We start from the raw sequence: 19718 nt of genomic DNA, 5'->3' as shown, positions 1-19718 counted from the left end.
AAATACAAAGGTTCTCTATTTTTAGTACATTTAAGTGACATTAAATACTCAATTGGTTGTGTTATTTTTTTGAAAATAGTATTTTTATTTTATAGTTGTAAACTTGCATTAAACAGCTAACAAATTTCTGCTATTTATGATATTAAAAAATGCTATTAATAAAAAGTAATAAATTGTTCAGCAATTTAAAGGAAATATTTTAGGGAAAGTCAGTCTTCAAAATCCTTTAAGTTGCCAACTTGACTTTCAACTTTTTGAAACCAATTTGGGTTTTCCAGTAATTGTTAATGCTTAATGCAGGCTTTCCTTTTTTTCAATATGCTATTAACTTTTTTATATAACCCCATTTTATTGGTTTACTATTGCATTAAAACTTTATTTTGTATGTACTGAATGTATTTCTAATAAGTTGTAATGTGTCGAGAATTCATTAAAAGATAAATTGGCTTTTTTTACTCTTCATATAAGTAAATGATAAAGCGAAAAGAATTAAGTTAAAAATAACAACTGAGAAAAGACGTACACACGGAGACTTATTCAACCTGCCATATAAATAAATGATAAACCGAAAAGAAGAAAAGTTAAAAACAAGTGGGAAAAGACATAAACACGAAATTCATCAGCCTGCCATATAAATATAAAGGAGAAGAACAGAAAGAGAGGAAGACGGAGTTTTAACAAGAAGTAAAAAAGAAATTTTTTTAAGAAAGTTTTTTTAAGAAGAATTTTAAAGAGAGAAAATTTTTGTAATTGAAAAATATGTGGATAAACAAGAAGTTTTATTAGTGAACAAAAAAAGAAAGAAGAAGAAATTTTTGATAATCAGAAGAAGTAGTATTGTACCCTACAAGTAAAGTAAGAGAGTATTATTTGTATTTTATAAACGTAATTAATAAAAGAGTGCTAACAATTACACACTAATTGAACTTTTATTAAGCCATATTGTATAATAGAATATACTGAGGATGGTAAACACAACATTAATCCTTTAACGATTAAACCTTGCCGAATCTTAACCAAAATATCCCCAGAACTTGCCCTTTCCTAACCAAGTAATCCCAAACCATCAACCTCGATCCCAACCTCCATACACCCTTCCACATAATCCTAGACCCAAATCTCCTTAATCCTTAACCTCATACAACATAACACCACTAACAAAATAAATAAATTATTATTTATTTAATAAAAAAGCCGCCCTCACAATACAGACAACCTACTCTAAAACCTTTTCACGATCCCACTATATTTTCTGATGAGTTTTCATTTTAGTGAGCGAACACAAAACTTTCTTTTTTCTTTTAGTTTTTTTTCTTTTTTGCTTTAAAACTTGTAAAAGCAAAGATTGTTTTCTAAAAAAAATAAAATAACGATTAACGTTTATTAAGAGAACTTTACTTTTAGAGCAAATCCAAATTTTGTCTTCAAATATCGAGTTTAATGTTTTATCCAAAAGTCGAATTTTCAAATTGTAGACCATTGCAAAGCTACTAAAATCTCATTCAACTTGGAACTGAGAAAGTTTAGGTGCGAAAACAACTTGATAAATATAGTAAAGATCTTTTCAATCCATCACGCTTTAAATGTGTAATTATTCAAGAATATTTTCATTGACTTCAATACGCGCCACACGTTTTTTAGTCAAAAAATATTCCTTAGCTCGTGTGTTTTGCATTCTACATAAAGTTTAAATCATCTTAATCAAGTTCTCAGAAAAAAGATTAATTTGATAAAAAAACAACAACAAAATACTATTGCTTATTACTCGAATCAGTACAAAATTCGAGCTACGAAAATCTCAAGAGACCATTTTCAAAAAAAGCTAACTTTTAAGTTTTAACACCATTAAGACTTTATCATACCGGTGTACAGACTTTATCATATCTGTGTACAGACTTTATCATATCGGTGTACAGGTTTTATCATACCGGTGTACAGACTTTATCATACTGGTGTACAGACTTTACAATACTGCTGTACAGACTTGGGGAAAATATTTTTGAAAAGCATTTCAAATACAATACAAAATACTTTGCCAAAAAAGTATTTTAAAATACATACAAAATACATTTTTCAAAATGTATTTTAAATACAAATACAAAATGCTTTCGCTCAAACAGTGGTTTATGTCCTTCAATAAGTGTACATACACTGCTATGGAAAAAAATTATTAATTCAGTATAGCATATGTACAGTACTAAAAGAGAATTACTTATATACAGTGCTTTCAAAAATAAACTTTACTCCCACGTTTTTTTACTCCCTAGTAAAAATCTCATTAAATTTTACTGCTATTTTATCTTTTTACTGTCATTTTGAGATTTTTACCTCCCATGTAAAATCGTACTTAGGGGTGGTAAATTAATCGGTATTTTGAATTAATCGATTAACGATTATTTTTAGCTAAACTAATCGATTAATTTTCGATTAATTGTTAAAAATTTTTACGAGTTTCAAAAAGTATATTGCTACTCATCAAGGTTTTATTTCTTTTTTTTCGTCAGATATAATCTTAAAAAACATAAGTTATTATTAGTGTTACCATTTAAACTAGTTCGTTACTTAGTAATAAACAAACAAGCAGCACTAAAACTTCTCCCATCTTCTATAGAAGGCTTGGCATGGCGTTGTAAGTCTTTTATAAAGCACATGGTCTTTTTCCAGTGATTTCAAATACTGACATTTCACGTTTAATACACATCAAAATTTCTTGAGGGGATGAGCTAAAAGTTAGTCCTTTAGCTCTTCCTATTGATGAAATTGTAGGTGATAGAATTTCTGCTTGTTCTTCAGCTTTAGTTTTTTCCTCGTTGGCTCCATATTAGAAGTGGATTTAAACTCAGATGCTACTTCTAATTCACTATTCCTTTGTTTATCCTCACGTAGAAGCAAGCGCACATACATTTCTCTTGCTTTTTTAACAATATCATTTTTGTTTGGGTACTTTAAAAGATTACCTGGTGATTTTTAATCTGACTGATAGTCACCCGGATTATCTAAATGGCAAAGTAAACCAACAATATTACAATTTCTTCTTTAGAGTATTAATCTCTCAGAGACAATAGTAAATAAGTTTTGACCTTTATTAGTATTTTGCTCTTTAAGATTAAAAACAAAATAATTTTTTCAGATTTTATCAGATTACAGCCTCTATTTCCCAATGCTATAACATATAGATCTACAATATGAAGGGCCTGAACAATATCAGAGATCTATTTTATTTCTTCTTCTTTTAAAATCAAATCAGTTCTGGATATATCCACAAGAGCTTTTCCGATAGCACTTTTTAATTCCAAGAATCGTTTTAACATACTGATTTGATAATTCCATCCTGTTTTAGTATCAGAATAAGCTTAAGCTCTTTTCCTAAATCGACTTTACAAATGTTTTGAAGAATATCATTTTTAAGTGGTGATTTTCTAAACATCTTGACTTATTTATGAACCTTTGATATAAGAATACCATAGTCCTCATTAAACTGGGTTCCCTCATCAACAAAACTATTATTTTCTTCATTCCAGCATTCTTCATTGTCATTAACAACATCAGGATCAGATTCAGCTTCTTCATTTTCATAATCCTCATCATTGATTAGTTCTTCTTGAGTTGTTTCCATTACTGAACTTTTTTTCTTATAAAGAATATCACAAACTGCAAGATAAATCCCCTGGCAATGGCAAAGTTGGTGAATAACCCCCATTTCTCGTCCCAATTTCTTCATAATTGAAGCACCATCAGTGATACATCCGAAGATATCAATGGTCAGATTCAATCCGTATTCTTTCGACCAGGCTATTTGTACTACCGCACTGAAAATACTGTATAATCTCTGTAATTCAAATTTTACAGGGAAAAATAAAAGTTTGAATTAGAGAGATTTTCGAATTATAGAATATTGACTCTTCTTAATCGCATTTTACGGTGACTTTACATTTAATCGAGTTACGGAGGTTTCGGAATTATGGAGATTCAAATTAGAGAGATTTTACTGTATATTATTTGTTCACATTTCACAGCGGTACGAGGTAAAAGTTTGTTGTCAAAAAAAGCCAAACTTTTTTGATTTTTAAAGCGGCTTTAAAAATTAAAACGATTGAAACGATTTTTAAAATTATTAGATTAATCGTTTGGAAATTAATCGATTAACGTTTAATTTCGAAAAGTTTTTTTAATCGATTAATCGATTAATCGTTAATCGGTTACCACCTCTAATCGTACTTTGCTACCAAGAAATTTCCCAATACTTTTAACCGTTTCATCATCTGATTAAATCTGACGATAAGTTAAACAGTTTATATATTTATGGTTGTTTAAACTACTTATATTTGTATTAGGTTTTTTAATGTGGCACTTTTATAAGTGTGCCAAACAAGTTTAATTTGGGCTGTGTTTTTTAATGAAAAAAATTAAAAATTTTAAATGAATCTTTTTTTAAAACTATTTTTTAGATAAAATTTATATGGATTGAAGAAGAGCAACACCACATAATTAAGTTTTTGAATGGTGGTAATGATATTTCTAATGAGGCGAATACATTATCTAGCCACATAGGCATTAATTAAACAACGGAACATATTCAAAATTTATTTTTTTGGTATAGAATGGTAAAGGACATTACACCTATTTTTCAGAGTGCGATAACTTTCAAAAAGCAAGAAACAAGAATCATCAAGTGAAATCATTATTACAAATCATATCAATTCCAAAAGTTAACATAAAGCAGGTTGGGATTGCTACCACTCAACTGCCAGAAGTAAATGATCAAATTGTACCAGTAGATTAACCTAATTTAAATATAAATAGCACAAACAACTTTAAATATATAAACTGTTTACTTGATTGGCAGATTTACCCTGGTGATACAACTAGGGGTCTGCGTTCCGGCCAAGTATGATCGCGTTTGATCGCAAATTCCGAATTCTGTTAGAATCGAAATTTATCTATTTAATATATAAAACTACGAAACTTAAAGAAAAGAAATTTTAAGTTTTAAACAATACTAAAAAAGAAACTTAAAAATAAGAATTTCGTGTTAAGTATTGCTTTTTTTCACCAAATTTTAGTTTCTCAAGATGTATCGACTAAATTCCAATTTCAACGAAACTAGGAATTCGCGATCAAACGCGATCGAAATCGCTCAGAATGTGACCCATAGATACAACTCATTATTTTCAATTACAAATGGTTTTGTTTTTCTTTAGAACTTGATTTATCACCACCTTTTCCTAATAGCTGTCCTTTGGATATATTTTGTCTTTTTAAAAAATATAAACGTCGGCAAGTTCAGTATGCCCTCATATATTTAGGATAACGATTTTATTATATATCATACAGAAGTAAAATTTTTCATGCATTTCATCTGCAGGCTTTGTACATTTATTAGAATACTTATTTTAATGCTATGTATAGAATAAGGTAGACACAGTTTGTTTTAATAAATATGGTGACTCTTTCCTATGATGGCATACCGAGGAGTTGCCATCATAGGAAAGTCTGAAAAATGAACTGAAAAAAATGCCTGAAATAAATTTTAATGCGCATAAAAAGGTAATCAGGTTAAGAACAAAGATGAAATACAAGAGTTTGAGAAACCAATACATTTGGAAATGAGATCTCCCCATCAGAAGCTTCCATATGGATTGGATCTTCTGTTTCAACCAAAGGATAAGATCTAGTATACAAAAGTTGTGTCCGGTGCCTTTAGCAACCCTTAAAATCGAATTTAAAAGGTGAAGAAAACGTGGGAAAACTGGACCTCTGAATACCACACCGGATATTCGAGAATTAAAAGATGAGGCAAAAGAAAAAGATAACAAATAAAAGGAAAAATTTGTTAGAAAAACAAAAAGAAAGACGACTTGAAGAAAAATACTGCAGTGAGGAGATTAAAGGAAGTAATTATAAAATGAATTTCGAATCTGATACAGCATTTTTGTATTGTTATGAACTTTATTTGCTGTCTTGCTCTAAAGAACCATGGGTTTGTTGTCAAAAATGCAGATCTTGGTGTCATTGTTTATGTGCAGGCATAAAGAGAAGTAGAAAAAAATTTATATGTGAACTATGCTTATAGACCAAATATTTATTTTTAATTTTGTTTTTTTGATAAGTTGTGTTTCCATTAATAAAAAACAGAAAAAAATTCATGTTTGTCTGATTTCTTTAAAGTGTGCCATTATAGGAGCAGTTAGTTGCCTATGATGGCATACTTGTATTTTTTTTTAATGGTATAAACTTATAAAAAAGCCAAATAGTAAAATTTCTGAGGTTCATTATTATTCTGCATGCTAGAAGGAATACACTCGTGTCAAAAATTTTTTTTAAGTTTTCAGGTAATGACTCAGAGCAACGTTAAAGTTAAGTATGCCATCATTGGCACCTTTCTCCTATATTAAATGGAATCGCTTATTTATTACTTTTCAAGAAACCACAAACTTTAAAACAATTAAAAGTATCGATAAAATACAACGTGATTGCAAAATACGTTGCCCGCAAAATACATTTTTACGTTCGGAGTAAAAACCTCATGCAGGGGTGTGTCCAGGGGATGTCTGCTACGTCGCTGGACATACCCAAAATATGTATATATATATATATATATATATATATATATATATATATATATATATATATATATATATATATATATATATATATATATATATATTCACAGCTTCAATATTTTGCTGAATAAATATGATGCGTCGGTAAATAGAAGGAAACAGAGCGAATGATTATAGCAAACTAAAGCAATAATTAAGCAAAGTATACAAGGTTAATTGTTCGAACGGATGGTAAGAAGTTATTAATCCGGGCTAACAATTAGATTTACATTTCAGTATTTTATTATAGTGCTTGTCAAATCGAGAACGGTCTAAAGTTTATTAAAAAAAAAAAGATTTATGTACTTAAACGGAGGTTGTTTTAATTTCCCAGTGGGCATCTGTGACGACGTCTGTGCGATGTCTTATTCAAATTAAAAATCAACGTTGGATAAAACCACTAGTTTTACGTCGTTTTGACGTTGATTTAACATCTCAACTCGATGTTAATTTTCGACGTCATTCTCACGTTGTCGCGATGTTGACTTTACGTTGGCGACGTCGCTAACCTAAAACTAACATCGAACCGACGTGAGAATGACGTCGATGCCCACTGGGTTTTGACTTAAATAAATTAATAAGAAACTTGAATGGACATACCTTTTTTTATTAAGTTATAGAGTACTTCATTTTTTAAATATTTTCTTTTATTTATTTAAAAAAAATAAAAGTAATTATTTCTTAGAGAACAAATTCCGGACGTCCCTTTCTAATTACACCCTGAGTAAAGTTTTAGTCAAATTCTATTGATATTTATCATCAGGAGGAGAAGACTACAATTAACAACAAGCATATATTAAAATATATCAATGGACATCCCCAATTATTTTATACAAAGCTGTGTATCTTTTTAATTACTTGCATTTTGAACAATATAAAAAGAAAGAAAGGGTTTTAAACATTAAAAATTAAATTCGGACTTCCCTCAGTACATACACCCTGTTTGGTATGTATTTATTAAACACTTCTTAAACATAAATTTTAGACAGTTTAATTATTCGCTTAAAATGTCGACCAACTCTCAAGTTCAAATAACTCTCCAAACAAAATGTTAATCGGAGTTAGTCCATTGGAAAGAAAGATTGGAAAAAAATATTACTTGTTTTAAAGTCAAACATCCAAATATAATATTTGGATGTTTGTCTATAAAACAAGTAATATTTTTTTGATATAAGAATAGGTCGTGTGTAATTGTTAAGCGTTGGTGCTGACTATGGTTATCATCATTTTCTTCTAAAATAGATAGCGTGCGAAGCGATGATGCTTGATAATCGTTAGCATCATGTGTGATAAAATATTGGGCGATTGCTAAGCCGTCTTACCTCATATATGTGTTTGTCAATGAGGAAGGGGGGATGCTAAAACTGAACATTTTTGGGGAGGGGTTAAAATTGCGACTTACCCAAGAAAATTCCTGTACACGCCCCTGTCATGATGACTTTACAAGTTGAATGAGATTTTTACTGGGGAGTATAAAAAAAAAAGTGGTAATAAAAATCTTATATTACACCAGAAACTTAAACAAATAAAATATTGGTATATTTTTTTGGATCAAAAGCGCGCTTTCCATTTTTATTTCTATTTCTAGTCGGTAGCAAAATTAATTTTCTTATTTCTAAAAATTTTAATGAATATTTAATGATATTGAATTTTTCAAGAATTTTTAACAAAATCTAACGATTAAAATTAAGAATTTAATGGTATTTTTCGAAACATGACAATTTTAATTTCGCAGATGAGCGATTTGCTCAAAAATTTAAACTTTGTTTCCATCAAAAGGATTCAATTACTTTTTATTAATTTTTGTCAAAAATGGTTTTTCCGCCTATTTTCATAGGTTTAGAAAAAAAACCACTCTTCACAAATTCATATTTATTTAAAATTGTAATGTCAGAGTTTTCAATATTTACACCTAATTAATCTTTAAATTTCTCGTAAAGTTAAAAACAAACGTTTTTAAATTAACATGCAACTTTAAAGATTAGATTTTTTTTTAACGATAAGTTAGCCCTTTTTCTTCATTTCTTCTAGCAACAAGAATTATCTTGCTCTCAAAATATCTTCTAAAGCGGCCGCCAGTGACTTCCTTCTCCTGCTTGGCAAGGGTAGGAAGTGGAAAATGTCAAAAAAGTTCTACCTTAAAAAAAAAAAATACTGGCGGCGGCCGCCATTAGGAACTCGAAAGCCACCGGAGGTGGATCCAGAACATTCTGCTGAAAAAAAAATCTTTGAGAGGCGTCCGCAAGTGCTTCTGCCTCCCTAAAAAATTTGTCTTTCGGAAGAATGTTACTTTGCCGCCGGGAGACATCAACTCTGGATGGATTTGAAGTTTCTTTTTCTTGAGGATCATCGCGCGGGAAAATAATTTATAAAATAAACACAGATTGCATGCAGATCAACCACATTTCATTTTTGCAATATTAGTAAATTATACAAATAAAGTATCATGAACTTATTTAAATTAATTTGACTTTTATTTTGAAGAGTCAGCTATAAGCTTTATTTGGGCTATACACACATAGCTATACCTTTTATTAACCGAAGAACCCTGAAAGTGCATACAGGTGGGTTGCTTTCCCAATGCTCATATACACTTAGCTGTAAACAATATTTTTTAAACAAATGTTTAACTTTTTTTACTCAACGTCCTAATTAAATATGATCATATTGTTCTTTATCAAGAGTCTGTTAAAATAATAGTTATCCTTCTTTGTAATTTAGTTCACAATTTCTAATTTAAATCGAACAGGTCTTTATTTTTTCAGTTGTGTGATTTCATATTTTTCATAGATTTCATGATTTTTTCTTTCAGAAATACTTTGGCTAAAAAAACTATTTTAAAAGAAATCTCCCATTAATAAAGATTTCAAACAAGCACCAATTAAAGTTGACCAATTAAAGAAATGTTAATCAGAACACATATTTGTTTTGTCAGTACACCCAATTTTTGTTTTTAGTTTTAGCATCTTACCCTATCTTTTTTACAGTGTATAATTTAAAAAAAAAAGTAATTTGTCAAAATCTTATTTCTCTCAAAAATTATTAGAGTATGTTCTATTTAGTCTAATAAGCCAGTAATAGTCTCACTTATTAAGTCTATATTTGACTAAATGAAGAGTTTCTTCCATAATTAGAAATCAGTTATTTTTGGCATTTAATTTCAAATTTTATGTTATTTCTGTTAATTATTATTATTATTATTATTATTATTATTATTATTATTATTATTATTATTATTATTATTATTATTATTATTATTGTTATTATTATTATTACTATTATTATTATTATTATTATTATTATTATTATTATTATTATTATTATTATTATTATTATTATTATTATTATTATTATTATTATTATTATTGTTAATACTTAATTTTTCATAGAAAACAGAATATGAGATTATACACTCCAGAAATTTCATGGCATCAAAAAGAACCAATTTTTAGTGTTGATTTTTGTCCTAATACACGTAAGCTTGCTAGTTCTGGTGCTGATTTTACAATAAAGGTAAGATGTTTTTTTCAATTGTTTTTAAGTGAAGAAATTTAACTTAAAAACCATTTTATTTTAATTTTCATATATTAGGCAATTTTTTCAGTAAAGTTTGCATTGTATAATTTTTAGAAGGTTATAGTTTAAGACTGAATTTTGTTAAATTCATATGTGAAAAAATCAGATTTCTATCTGAAAATCACTATAATAACTTCTATCTGAAAATTGCCACAACATCTATAAAAATTTTCTTTTTTTTTTTATCATCAAGAGTAGTTTTGTTGTTTAATAGGAATCATCAGAGGGAAGGCTTTTACTAAATTATTGTACTTTTGTTGACATCTAATGAAGCCTGAAAACGATTTTGGGTTTTCAAAGCACGATGCTTTATCTAATAATTTTTTTTGTACATAATAAAAAATATGAGTTATTTATATTTTTCATTTTTTTAGATTTGGCTAATTAAAGAACAAAATGATGGTGATAGAAGCATTGGTGTGGAATTTCTTGCAAATCTTGATCGGCATGTTAAACCTGTGAATGTTGTAAGATTTTCCCCTAATGGTATGATCTTTTACAAAGTATTTAAACTATTTATGATAATGGGTCATTTATTTTCTAAAATAATACAGAAAAAGTTGGTCAACATTCTTAAAAAAGGTTAACATGCATAGCAAATATCTTTAAAAAGTTAACATGCATGATACAGTAAAGATCTCCTGAAAGGTTTATAAAAATTGTTTGCTTGAATTAATTTAATTTGAAAAGGTACCAATAAAAGGATTCACTATATTTTTGGTATCATGGATGTGATTGACTTAAAAGCTGGAAAAGTAAATTTGATGTACACTACCAATTTGTGGAAGTGTTTCATAAATGCAGTTGTTTTACATTTTTTTAAAATATTTGGAAAGTAAGAGTGAGGATGTTTTTGTTAATAACAATAGCTGGTAATATTGCCTATAGTAATTAGAAGAGAGTATCCTCCAGTTGCATATGCAAGTCCAGCTGTCACATGAGGTGAAGATTCTTTAGCAGCAATAAAATCAAAAACCTTATCATCTATCAATGTGTCAAACCAAAAATTTTACATTAATGCAAAATGTGATGAAATTAATCATTGTATAAGCTATATTTAGGTAAGGTAGATTTATTATAACACAAGTGTGATTATGAATTTTATTCTTTAAAAACTTAAACTGTCAGGTGGTTGAAAAACAATGCTAAAGATAAATTTATAGTTTAATTATATATATAATTTTTCTTTTAATGATTGTTTCTTTACTCTTGCAGAAAAAAGTAATACTTAAAAAATGATCAGTAAATATATTTGATAGCCTTTGAAATAGTTAAGGTTTTTTTTTTAAATTATTTATTCTTAAAAAAAAAAAAAAATACTCATAACTGTTGTAAAAATTAGATCTAAATATGAGCCTTTGTGTTAATTACTTATGTAAAAAACTTTGTACAAGTTACGTTATCAAAATAATCCTTTTATAAAAAAACAACAAATCTTAATGATTAAGAAAATTTGGAAAAAATTTGTGTTATTTAAGTTTTAGGAGTTTTTAGACACATACAGTGAATCTTATGTAAAAAAAATTCCTTTTTTGATGAATAGGAAAATTCTGAAACAGAATGTAAAAATTCTTTTATTATCATTTTAGGATTGTTGCTGGCTTCTGCAGGAGATGGTATGTTTAAAATTGCTCATAAAAGAAATTTTTTACTAAATTAATGTTACATTTTTGATGTTTGTATATTCTGGTATAGATTATACTATCTTTGTGGTCTTTGGTATTGTCAGAATTGGAATTGTTTTGGAACCTATTTATTTTTTGAATAGTTTTGACTTTCAAAAAGTCAGACTTTCTTAAAACTCTAAATTTGATTTAAAAAGTTTTAGTTTTAAGGTTGTTTTTTGAAAAAAGTTTAGCTTTTTCAAAGCTTCATTTTCAAAACGGGGGAATTTTTTGAAAATGTTTGACTTTTTGAAAAAAGTCATCCTCTTTGAAAATGAATAATTTTTTGAATGTCTTTTAATTTATAAAACATGATTTTAATAACAGTATTGTATATCTGTATAAAGCAATATGTGAAACTAATGTATGAAAATAAACAAATATACTTTTAAAGTTTAAAATTTTTTTTATTATTCTTTCTCAATTTATATTTAATTTCTTTATGTTTTCATTCAAACATTTTTTCTTTAATTTTTTAATACTCAAATAAAACTAGTCTTTGCTAACAGATTCAAAACAATTTGGGTTTGTTAGCAAAGACTAGTTTTATTTGAGACTAGTTTTATTTTGCAGTCATTTAAATTAAACCAAACTTAAAATAGACATACATTTCTTTAAAGTTACAGAAATAGAATTTGCAGTACCTTGCATACCTCATATTATTGTTTCAACCCTTCAAGACATTGTGCAGAATTGCTATAACAAGTTTTAAAAAACAAATTTATGTTTGAAAATAAACTTGTTTTACCCAAAGCTTTGCTGTTTTAAATACACAAAGAGTTCTATTTTAACAGATTTCAGAAAACTTGATTTATCATAAAAGACTGATATAGAATATGTTTATTACTTGTTACTATTCATTAAAAAAAAAGTTTGTTATTTATGATTGAAAAAATTGAGTTTTTTTTCAAAGGTTTTTGATATAATTGTCAAGACTCCCATAATGCATAAGACAGCCATTTTGCAAGCATTCAGTGTTAAAATCAGCTGTTACTTAAATTTTATGTGCAAAATGCTTACTGTTAGTTTTTGGAGTTGAACGTCACATAGTAAATCTGAGAGGACACTTTTGATAAAGTAAGTTAGAGTCTAGATTTTTTTGTGTAATTAAAGTGTTATTTGCCAAATATTTATCAAATAACACTTTAATTGCACACAAAAAAATCTAGACAATAACTGGAAGTTCATAGCCTGATCAAACTATGACATTAAAATCTGATGTTAGATTTAATCACTGCAGTTTCTAGAGTTGCAACATAGATAATTGCATTTCCAAAGCAACAAGTTAAACAATTTCAGCCATGAAATGACTATCAAGAACTTATGGAGTTATCAATAATTTTCTTGGGTAGAATACCTTGCAGAGATATTTTGTGTTGTGCTGTCATGCTATATGTCAAAGCCCATGCTTTGACAATTTTTTAATATCAAGCACTCTATGCACCTCAAATTGATCTCGACTTTTTGAAAGACATCAAGAAATACAAGGAAAACAATTCTGTTGGAGGAGCTTGTGGTATTTACATTCTTTGATGATCGTGTTTCTGTGGATGCAAAGCATCAATTAGTTGTAGCTCTAAACAAAACCTTTAAAAAAAAGAATAACATTTGAGATGGGAGTAATCCATTCCAAGCAACTGGATGGTTTTGTCAAAGAGAATAGACTCAGATTCTTTAGCATCACTGGCATTCCTGCAGATTTTCTTGATAAAGATGTTGATTCTTGGCTGCCTGATGAGGACTACAAATCAGCCAAAACCACTGCCAGTTCAATAGGAGTTGTGAATAAAACTGTAAAATGTAACTTCTACAAATAAATGTAATTGAACAAAGAAAAATTTAATATTAAATGGTGCTCTTAAATGAATCACTTTTAGGGGTGTATTCAGGGAGGTAAGGGGTTAAAACACTCCTTCTGAGATTGATTATTGTTTAAAATCATTTAATGAAGTATATATATTTTTTTAATTTTAGAAAAGTTGAGCAAATTTCTTCATTTAAGAAAATATATATTTATGAAAGTACATTTTTGTCAGTACATTACAAGTAATATTCATATTTGTAAGAATATAACTATGAAACTAATTTTTTTAATATAATAAATGAAAATGAATTCTTATTTAAAAAAAGTTTGATCAGCAGTTTTAATGGCTTATTTTAATGAATTTTTTTTAAAAAAAAAAATCCCCAAATATTCCTGAATAGTCCCTGATCAATTTTACAGGGGAAAGTGCTTATAAATGTGTTAAAAATTACTTCATGGAATTTACTAGACAATAGATGTTTTAGATTGAATTTTTTTTTTTTATTAACCTTTAAGCTCTTCATTCAAAAAGACTCTTTGCGGAGAATTTTATGAAATTTTTCATCAAATGTTTTTTGTTTTTTTAAAGATGGAGCAATAATACTTTGGAAACTTAATGCCAATGAAAAACCATCTTTGTCGTTTGGTAAAGAAGAAGTTGAAGATAAAGAATTATGGAATGTTCATAAAATGTTGAGGTCAGTTATATGTAAGATGCATTTTGAAAACATGCAGCTTTTGAATTCTTTTTTTTAAAAAAAAAATGTTTTTAGTTAGTCTTGATCTCTTATGAGTTCATAAGGAATCAAAATAAGGAATATTTTTTTTTACTATTCAGTCAATGTAATGTCATATGAGACACCTTATGTATCTCGTGTCAAAAATGGATTAAAAATGAGAGAAAATGAAAAAAATTAGCCAATCTCTTTGCATAAACTAGTTTACTAGCTGCAAAGTAATTTTCATTGTTGATTTTCTTTTTTTTTTTTATTTAGTCACCAAAATATGTCTAACATCCTTAAAATAATAAGTTATGAAGATTTTTAATTTGTTTTTTGCTATAACAGTTATTCCTATTTTGTAGATGAGGTTAGTTATATTTCAGGGGGCATATTTTGATACAATATTAGTAAAATTTTAGTTTATTAGCATTGTTTCCAGATAAAAAAAGGTGTTCATTCTATTTAGGGTGGATTTGTGACCTACTGGAATAATTAATATTATCACATAATACATTTTGATTTTGGAAATGTAAAGTTCTTCATTTTATTTAAAAAAAAAAAAACTTTTTCTAGAAAACTGCTGAATGTGTTTGATATTTTGTGCCCCGGATGAATCCCTTATTTCCGACAACCAATTCTTATTTTGACCTTGGTAAAATTTATGTACATTTCTTTTAACTAGAGGCCATGTTGAAGATATTTATGACTTAGCATGGTCTCCAGATAGTTCACAGCTAATAACTGGGTCTGTGGATAATAGTGCAATTATATGGGATGCAATTAAAGGTATGTAGATTATAAATGTTTTGCTGTTAGCCACAGTAAGATAGTTGAAGAAAGTTTCTATAGATATCTCCTTTTATTTTACAGGTCAAAGTCTAAAGATTCTAACAGACCACAAACACTATGTTCAAGGTGTTTGTTGGGATCCTCAGGGATATTACTTAGCCACTCATTCCAGTGATAGGTGACTGTTTTAATGAGTATTTGAAAGAATTTTTTTCTTTTGGTTTTTCTAAAATAGAAAACAGTTTATCAATAAGTTATTTTAGGAATTCATATTTTTTATAAAAAATGTATATATTTTTTTAGAACATGCCGCATATACACTGCTGCTAATCCTAAATGTATATATAGCATAAGTAAAAATAATACATCCTATCTCAAAGATGGCCAAGTATAGTATTTAATTTCAAAAGTTTTATACTTTTTTTATGCATTATGTTTATTAATTTACATCATCAATATTTTTATATTCAGCTTGTAAAGTGCAAATATTCTCGAATGTTTATGGATGAAACAATGCAGTCATTTTTTCGAAGATGCTCATACTCTATAGATGGTTCATTCTTGTTTCTTCCAGGTTGAATTGTGTTTAATATTGTATTTTGTTAAAAAATCAGATACTCAATCAATTTTGGGATCTTTAATATTTTATTTAGATCTATTTTCATTTTCATTTTTCATATTTCATATTTTCATATATTTCAAAAATTAACATATAAGACTACAAATTCCATGCTCAAATGTTTTTACATACTAATAGCCTTTGTATATATATTTATATATTTTAGCTGGTTTGTATGATGGGGATGAAAAGCCTAGAAAAACTACATATGTTTTTGCACGTGGTTGTTATAGCAAGTATATTATTACAAATTGTTTTCATAACTTTTTCATCACCTCTATTTTCCAAAATAGCTTTATCAGATATTATTCCTAAACTTTTTAAAGATTGTTAAAGTTAAAATTACATATGTGAATATTTGTTGTATCTGTTGCATATATAACTTTTGTATCTATAAAATTTTAAGAAAATTTTAATGGTTAACTAAAAGTGAGTGTTAAAATCTTGAACAAATGTAATTATCAATCTGTGATCAGATTGTTTTTAACATATCTGTTCTTACGGAGTTTGTAAAGGGTGAAAAAATTTTGAACTCAATATAATCCTATTTTTTTTTATATATATATTTTAGACCTATACGACATCTTCCTGGACCAAAAAAAGCCACTTTGGCTGTAAAATGTTCACCAGTTGTTTATGAGTTGATTAGAGAAAAAGAAAATATTAATCCAGCAAGCGAAAAAGATGAATTTTTAAGGTTAGAATTATGCAATTCATGTGTTAATACAAAATGATTAAGCTGTTTAGCTGAAATGACTTATGGCTGGAATGTTTAAGGTATTAAAGTTTTTATGGGGTTTTTTCTGAAAAAGTTTTTCCATATTTACAATCATAAGGCCTAACTTACTAAAAAATATACTTATTTATCCAGTTTTTGCAAAACAAGTTTTTGGGTAAAAAAATTTTTTACAATTCTTTGTTGACAAGAATTTTTTATATTTAGCGCATTTTGATAATTACATATGATCATTATTACCTTACCGCACCTGAACTATTAAGCTTTTTTTTTTTATTTGTAACTCTTTGTGAAGTTAAAACCTGTTGGGCATTTATGCAAAATGTTTTTTCTTAATGTTACCTTGCAACATTCTCCAGTGTTAAAAAGTTCAGTTTCAACTGATTGATTAATACCTATGTTTAGAATACTTTAGTGGTGCATTACTTACCAAGCACTAAAAGAATTTGTTTCCAGTTTAACGATATTTTACCAGGTTACCTCTTGCAAAACCTCACTACCTCGTGCATTTCTATTTTCTGGCAAAACTGACAAAATTGTTACCTTAATTGATAGCAATTATTTTGATTTTAAAAAATTCAAAACTAAATGTCTAAATGTCATATTTGTAAATCAATTCTGCATAAAAGTCAAAATATGTTTTTGAATATAAATATTAAAAAAAAAAAATTTTTTTTGCTCCATGAGTTTAATCGTGATTTAAAATTATTCCTTTTATTTGTAGAAAGATAATTGAAAGCCATTAGAAAAAAGTTTAAATCTCAATGTCTGTTCATGTTTTCAAAACTAATGTTTAAATTCTATACTTCATTTCGAATTTGTTCTTTAGTATGAACTGTTTGGACTTACTTGAGCTGACTTCAACATGATTTTATGCTTTTCTGACCTGATTTTGACTTATTTTTGTGTTTGACAGTTTAGTATTTGTACCATTTTGATTATCTGAAAAAAGGTTATATGCATCATCATTGTAAATACATATATATTACATATTGTATTACTATTAATTTAGGCTGCCTTATCGCATGGTGTTTGCAGTAGCAAGTTTAGATTCTGTTACATTATATGACACTCAGCATGATTACCCTATTGGCTATTGTGCTAACATGCATTACGCTTCTCTTACAGACCTTGCTTGGTATATATTTACTTGATGCCTAAAATCTATGGATAAAAAGATTTTTTTGTTTAAACTATGACAATCACTAGAATTCAAAATACGATAAAGTTTCAATATAATGTTGTTATAATTTTCTTATCTTGAAAACATTACTTTCTTAATGGAAAATAATTTACCAAGACTGAAACAAAAAAAAATTTATAGTCTTTTTGAAAGCTACATTGAAAAATGGTATAACCTTCTTATTATTTGTGTTAGGTCTTCTGATGGTAAACTATTAGTGGTTTCTTCCTTGGATGGCTATTGTTCTTTTATTAAGTTTGAAGAAGAAGAGCTTGGGATACCTATTAAATATGATCCTATTGAATATCAAATGAATCAAGCAAAAATAAGAAAAGCTAACCAGGAAAAAAAAGAGAAACAAGCTGATGGTGTAAGAATTGATAAGAAAATTCCAGAAGTCTTTGATAGTATGATTTTTAGTTATTGCTTTTTGATGGCAAATTTTAAATTTTTAAATATTTTTTTTCAACTTATGATTAAAGTTTTTTTAACTATTATTTACATTTTTATGAAGATGATTATTCTTTTTATTCAGTTTGAAAATTCTGTGTACGATTGAATATTCTAAATAGCTAGATATAAATTTACAATTGGTATAAATTTTTAAGTTTAATTTATTGTTTTGCAACAATTTATACATGTTTCGTCGATTCAAACGGAAGATGTTTTTTCTGCACGATAATTTAGGATTTTGTTGTGTCTTTTGGATGCATAAATGTTTTTAAAATCATTTTCGCCTAAATTTAAATTCTCGCTTTACTTTTTTAACTGGAGTGAGAAAGTTCTTTTTGCATATTCTTACTTTTGATTGTTAACTTTGTTTTCAGAAAAAGATTTGAAAGAGAAAATAAAAATCGATCGTAGCCAAACAACTATAGATAAGTTATTTATTACTCCTATTAAAAAGCGCAAACGTATAAATATTTCTGACGAGAAATCAAAAGAAAGCCCTGCAAATACGACCGAGGAAGATATTATATTGGTGGATGACGTTGTAACTGCATTGCCAGAGAAATGTACTAATATTTTTTTAAAATTTCATCATGTGATCTGATTTCCGAAGTTTAGTTTCCTTGAATACCTAAAAAATGACTTTTTTTTTACGCTAGGTTTGTCTGAAAATGGTCTGTTTGAAAGCGAGAAATTTGAACCCTCATCGTTAAACAATGCACTGGCAGAAATTTCCACTGCATCAACAACTCTGGAGACAAATAGCATTATGAATAAACCAGACACTTGCAATGATTCGAAACAAATCAGAGTTGCGTCAAGTCGCACTGAAATTATACCACTTCAAACAACCCGGATTAACAGCAAACCTCCGAAACGTGTAAATGTAACTACATTACAAACATTCACACCAACAGAACCAGAACAATCTCCTAAAAAAAATCAAGCTGTTTTGCTTTTATCGCCTGCACTTTCACCGAAACGTCCAAAACGTGTTAAGGTTACAACAATATGCACTTTTAACGCTCCAAATCCTGCAGAAAATATTCCTAAAAACGATAATTTAGATAGTAGTTTAAACATGATTACATGTAACTCAGGGACTACTAAAATATTCGACTGCTCAAAGAATTCCTCTCTAAATACGTGTAGTACTGGTAAGTTTCTTATCATGTCTTAAACCTCAGCTTATGTGCCATGATTTAAAAATATAACAAATTTCTCGCGGTTTTTAATGTTTATTATTTAAACTGTAGTTACAGATGAAAAGCTCGTAACAAACGCTGAACAATATTCGCAGGATTTTAAAATAAACAATGGTTTCACTGAACAAGCGGAAAAACAAATGACAGAAAAAACAATAATGGCTGATACTGAGAGTACGAAAGAGTATGATGTGATAGTATTGGATTAATTAATATCCATCATCCGTTGCTGCTTTTTTGTATTTTTTGTTGTTTTTTTACGTCCGTGCATGTGTTTGTAGCTTAAATTGTTAATCGCATAATTTATTTGTTAAGCAAGCAAAGAGAGTGCTTTTACTGCATCAGATTTAAAAGTCTTTTTTAAATTT

The 19718-nt window shown here is 27.9% G+C and overlaps 1 protein-coding gene across 2 annotated transcripts; it reads left to right on the top strand.

Moving 5' to 3' along the window:
• The first annotated feature begins 600 nt into the window (after positions 1-600).
• On the top strand, positions 601-19694 carry LOC145202582 (chromatin assembly factor 1 subunit B-like). 2 transcript variants are annotated; one of them, XM_090080999.1, is made up of 16 exons: positions 601-855; positions 9992-10115; positions 10553-10664; positions 11768-11794; positions 14236-14344; positions 15051-15154; positions 15239-15335; positions 15461-15545; positions 15629-15731; positions 15943-16012; positions 16348-16473; positions 17525-17650; positions 17891-18102; positions 18523-18711; positions 18805-19302; positions 19402-19694. In XM_090080999.1, exons 2-16 carry the CDS (start codon positions 10002-10004, stop codon positions 19557-19559), a joined length of 2130 nt encoding a protein of 709 aa, XP_089937125.1. In that variant the 5' UTR covers positions 601-855; positions 9992-10001; the 3' UTR covers positions 19560-19694. The 2 variants fall into 2 exon arrangements, with proteins under 2 accessions (XP_089937125.1, XP_089937124.1); XM_090080998.1 differs by lacking the exon at positions 601-855 and adding an exon at positions 8810-9166.
• The last annotated feature ends 24 nt before the right edge of the window (positions 19695-19718 follow it).

This window comes from Hydra viridissima, unplaced genomic scaffold (genome assembly GCF_058129835.1).
Source record: "Hydra viridissima isolate aposymbiotic clone 2 unplaced genomic scaffold, HvirCarnegie_v1 scaffold_3, whole genome shotgun sequence".
Lineage (NCBI taxonomy): Eukaryota > Metazoa > Cnidaria > Hydrozoa > Anthoathecata > Hydridae > Hydra > Hydra viridissima.
This window is presented reverse-complemented; position numbering and strand designations above follow the sequence as displayed.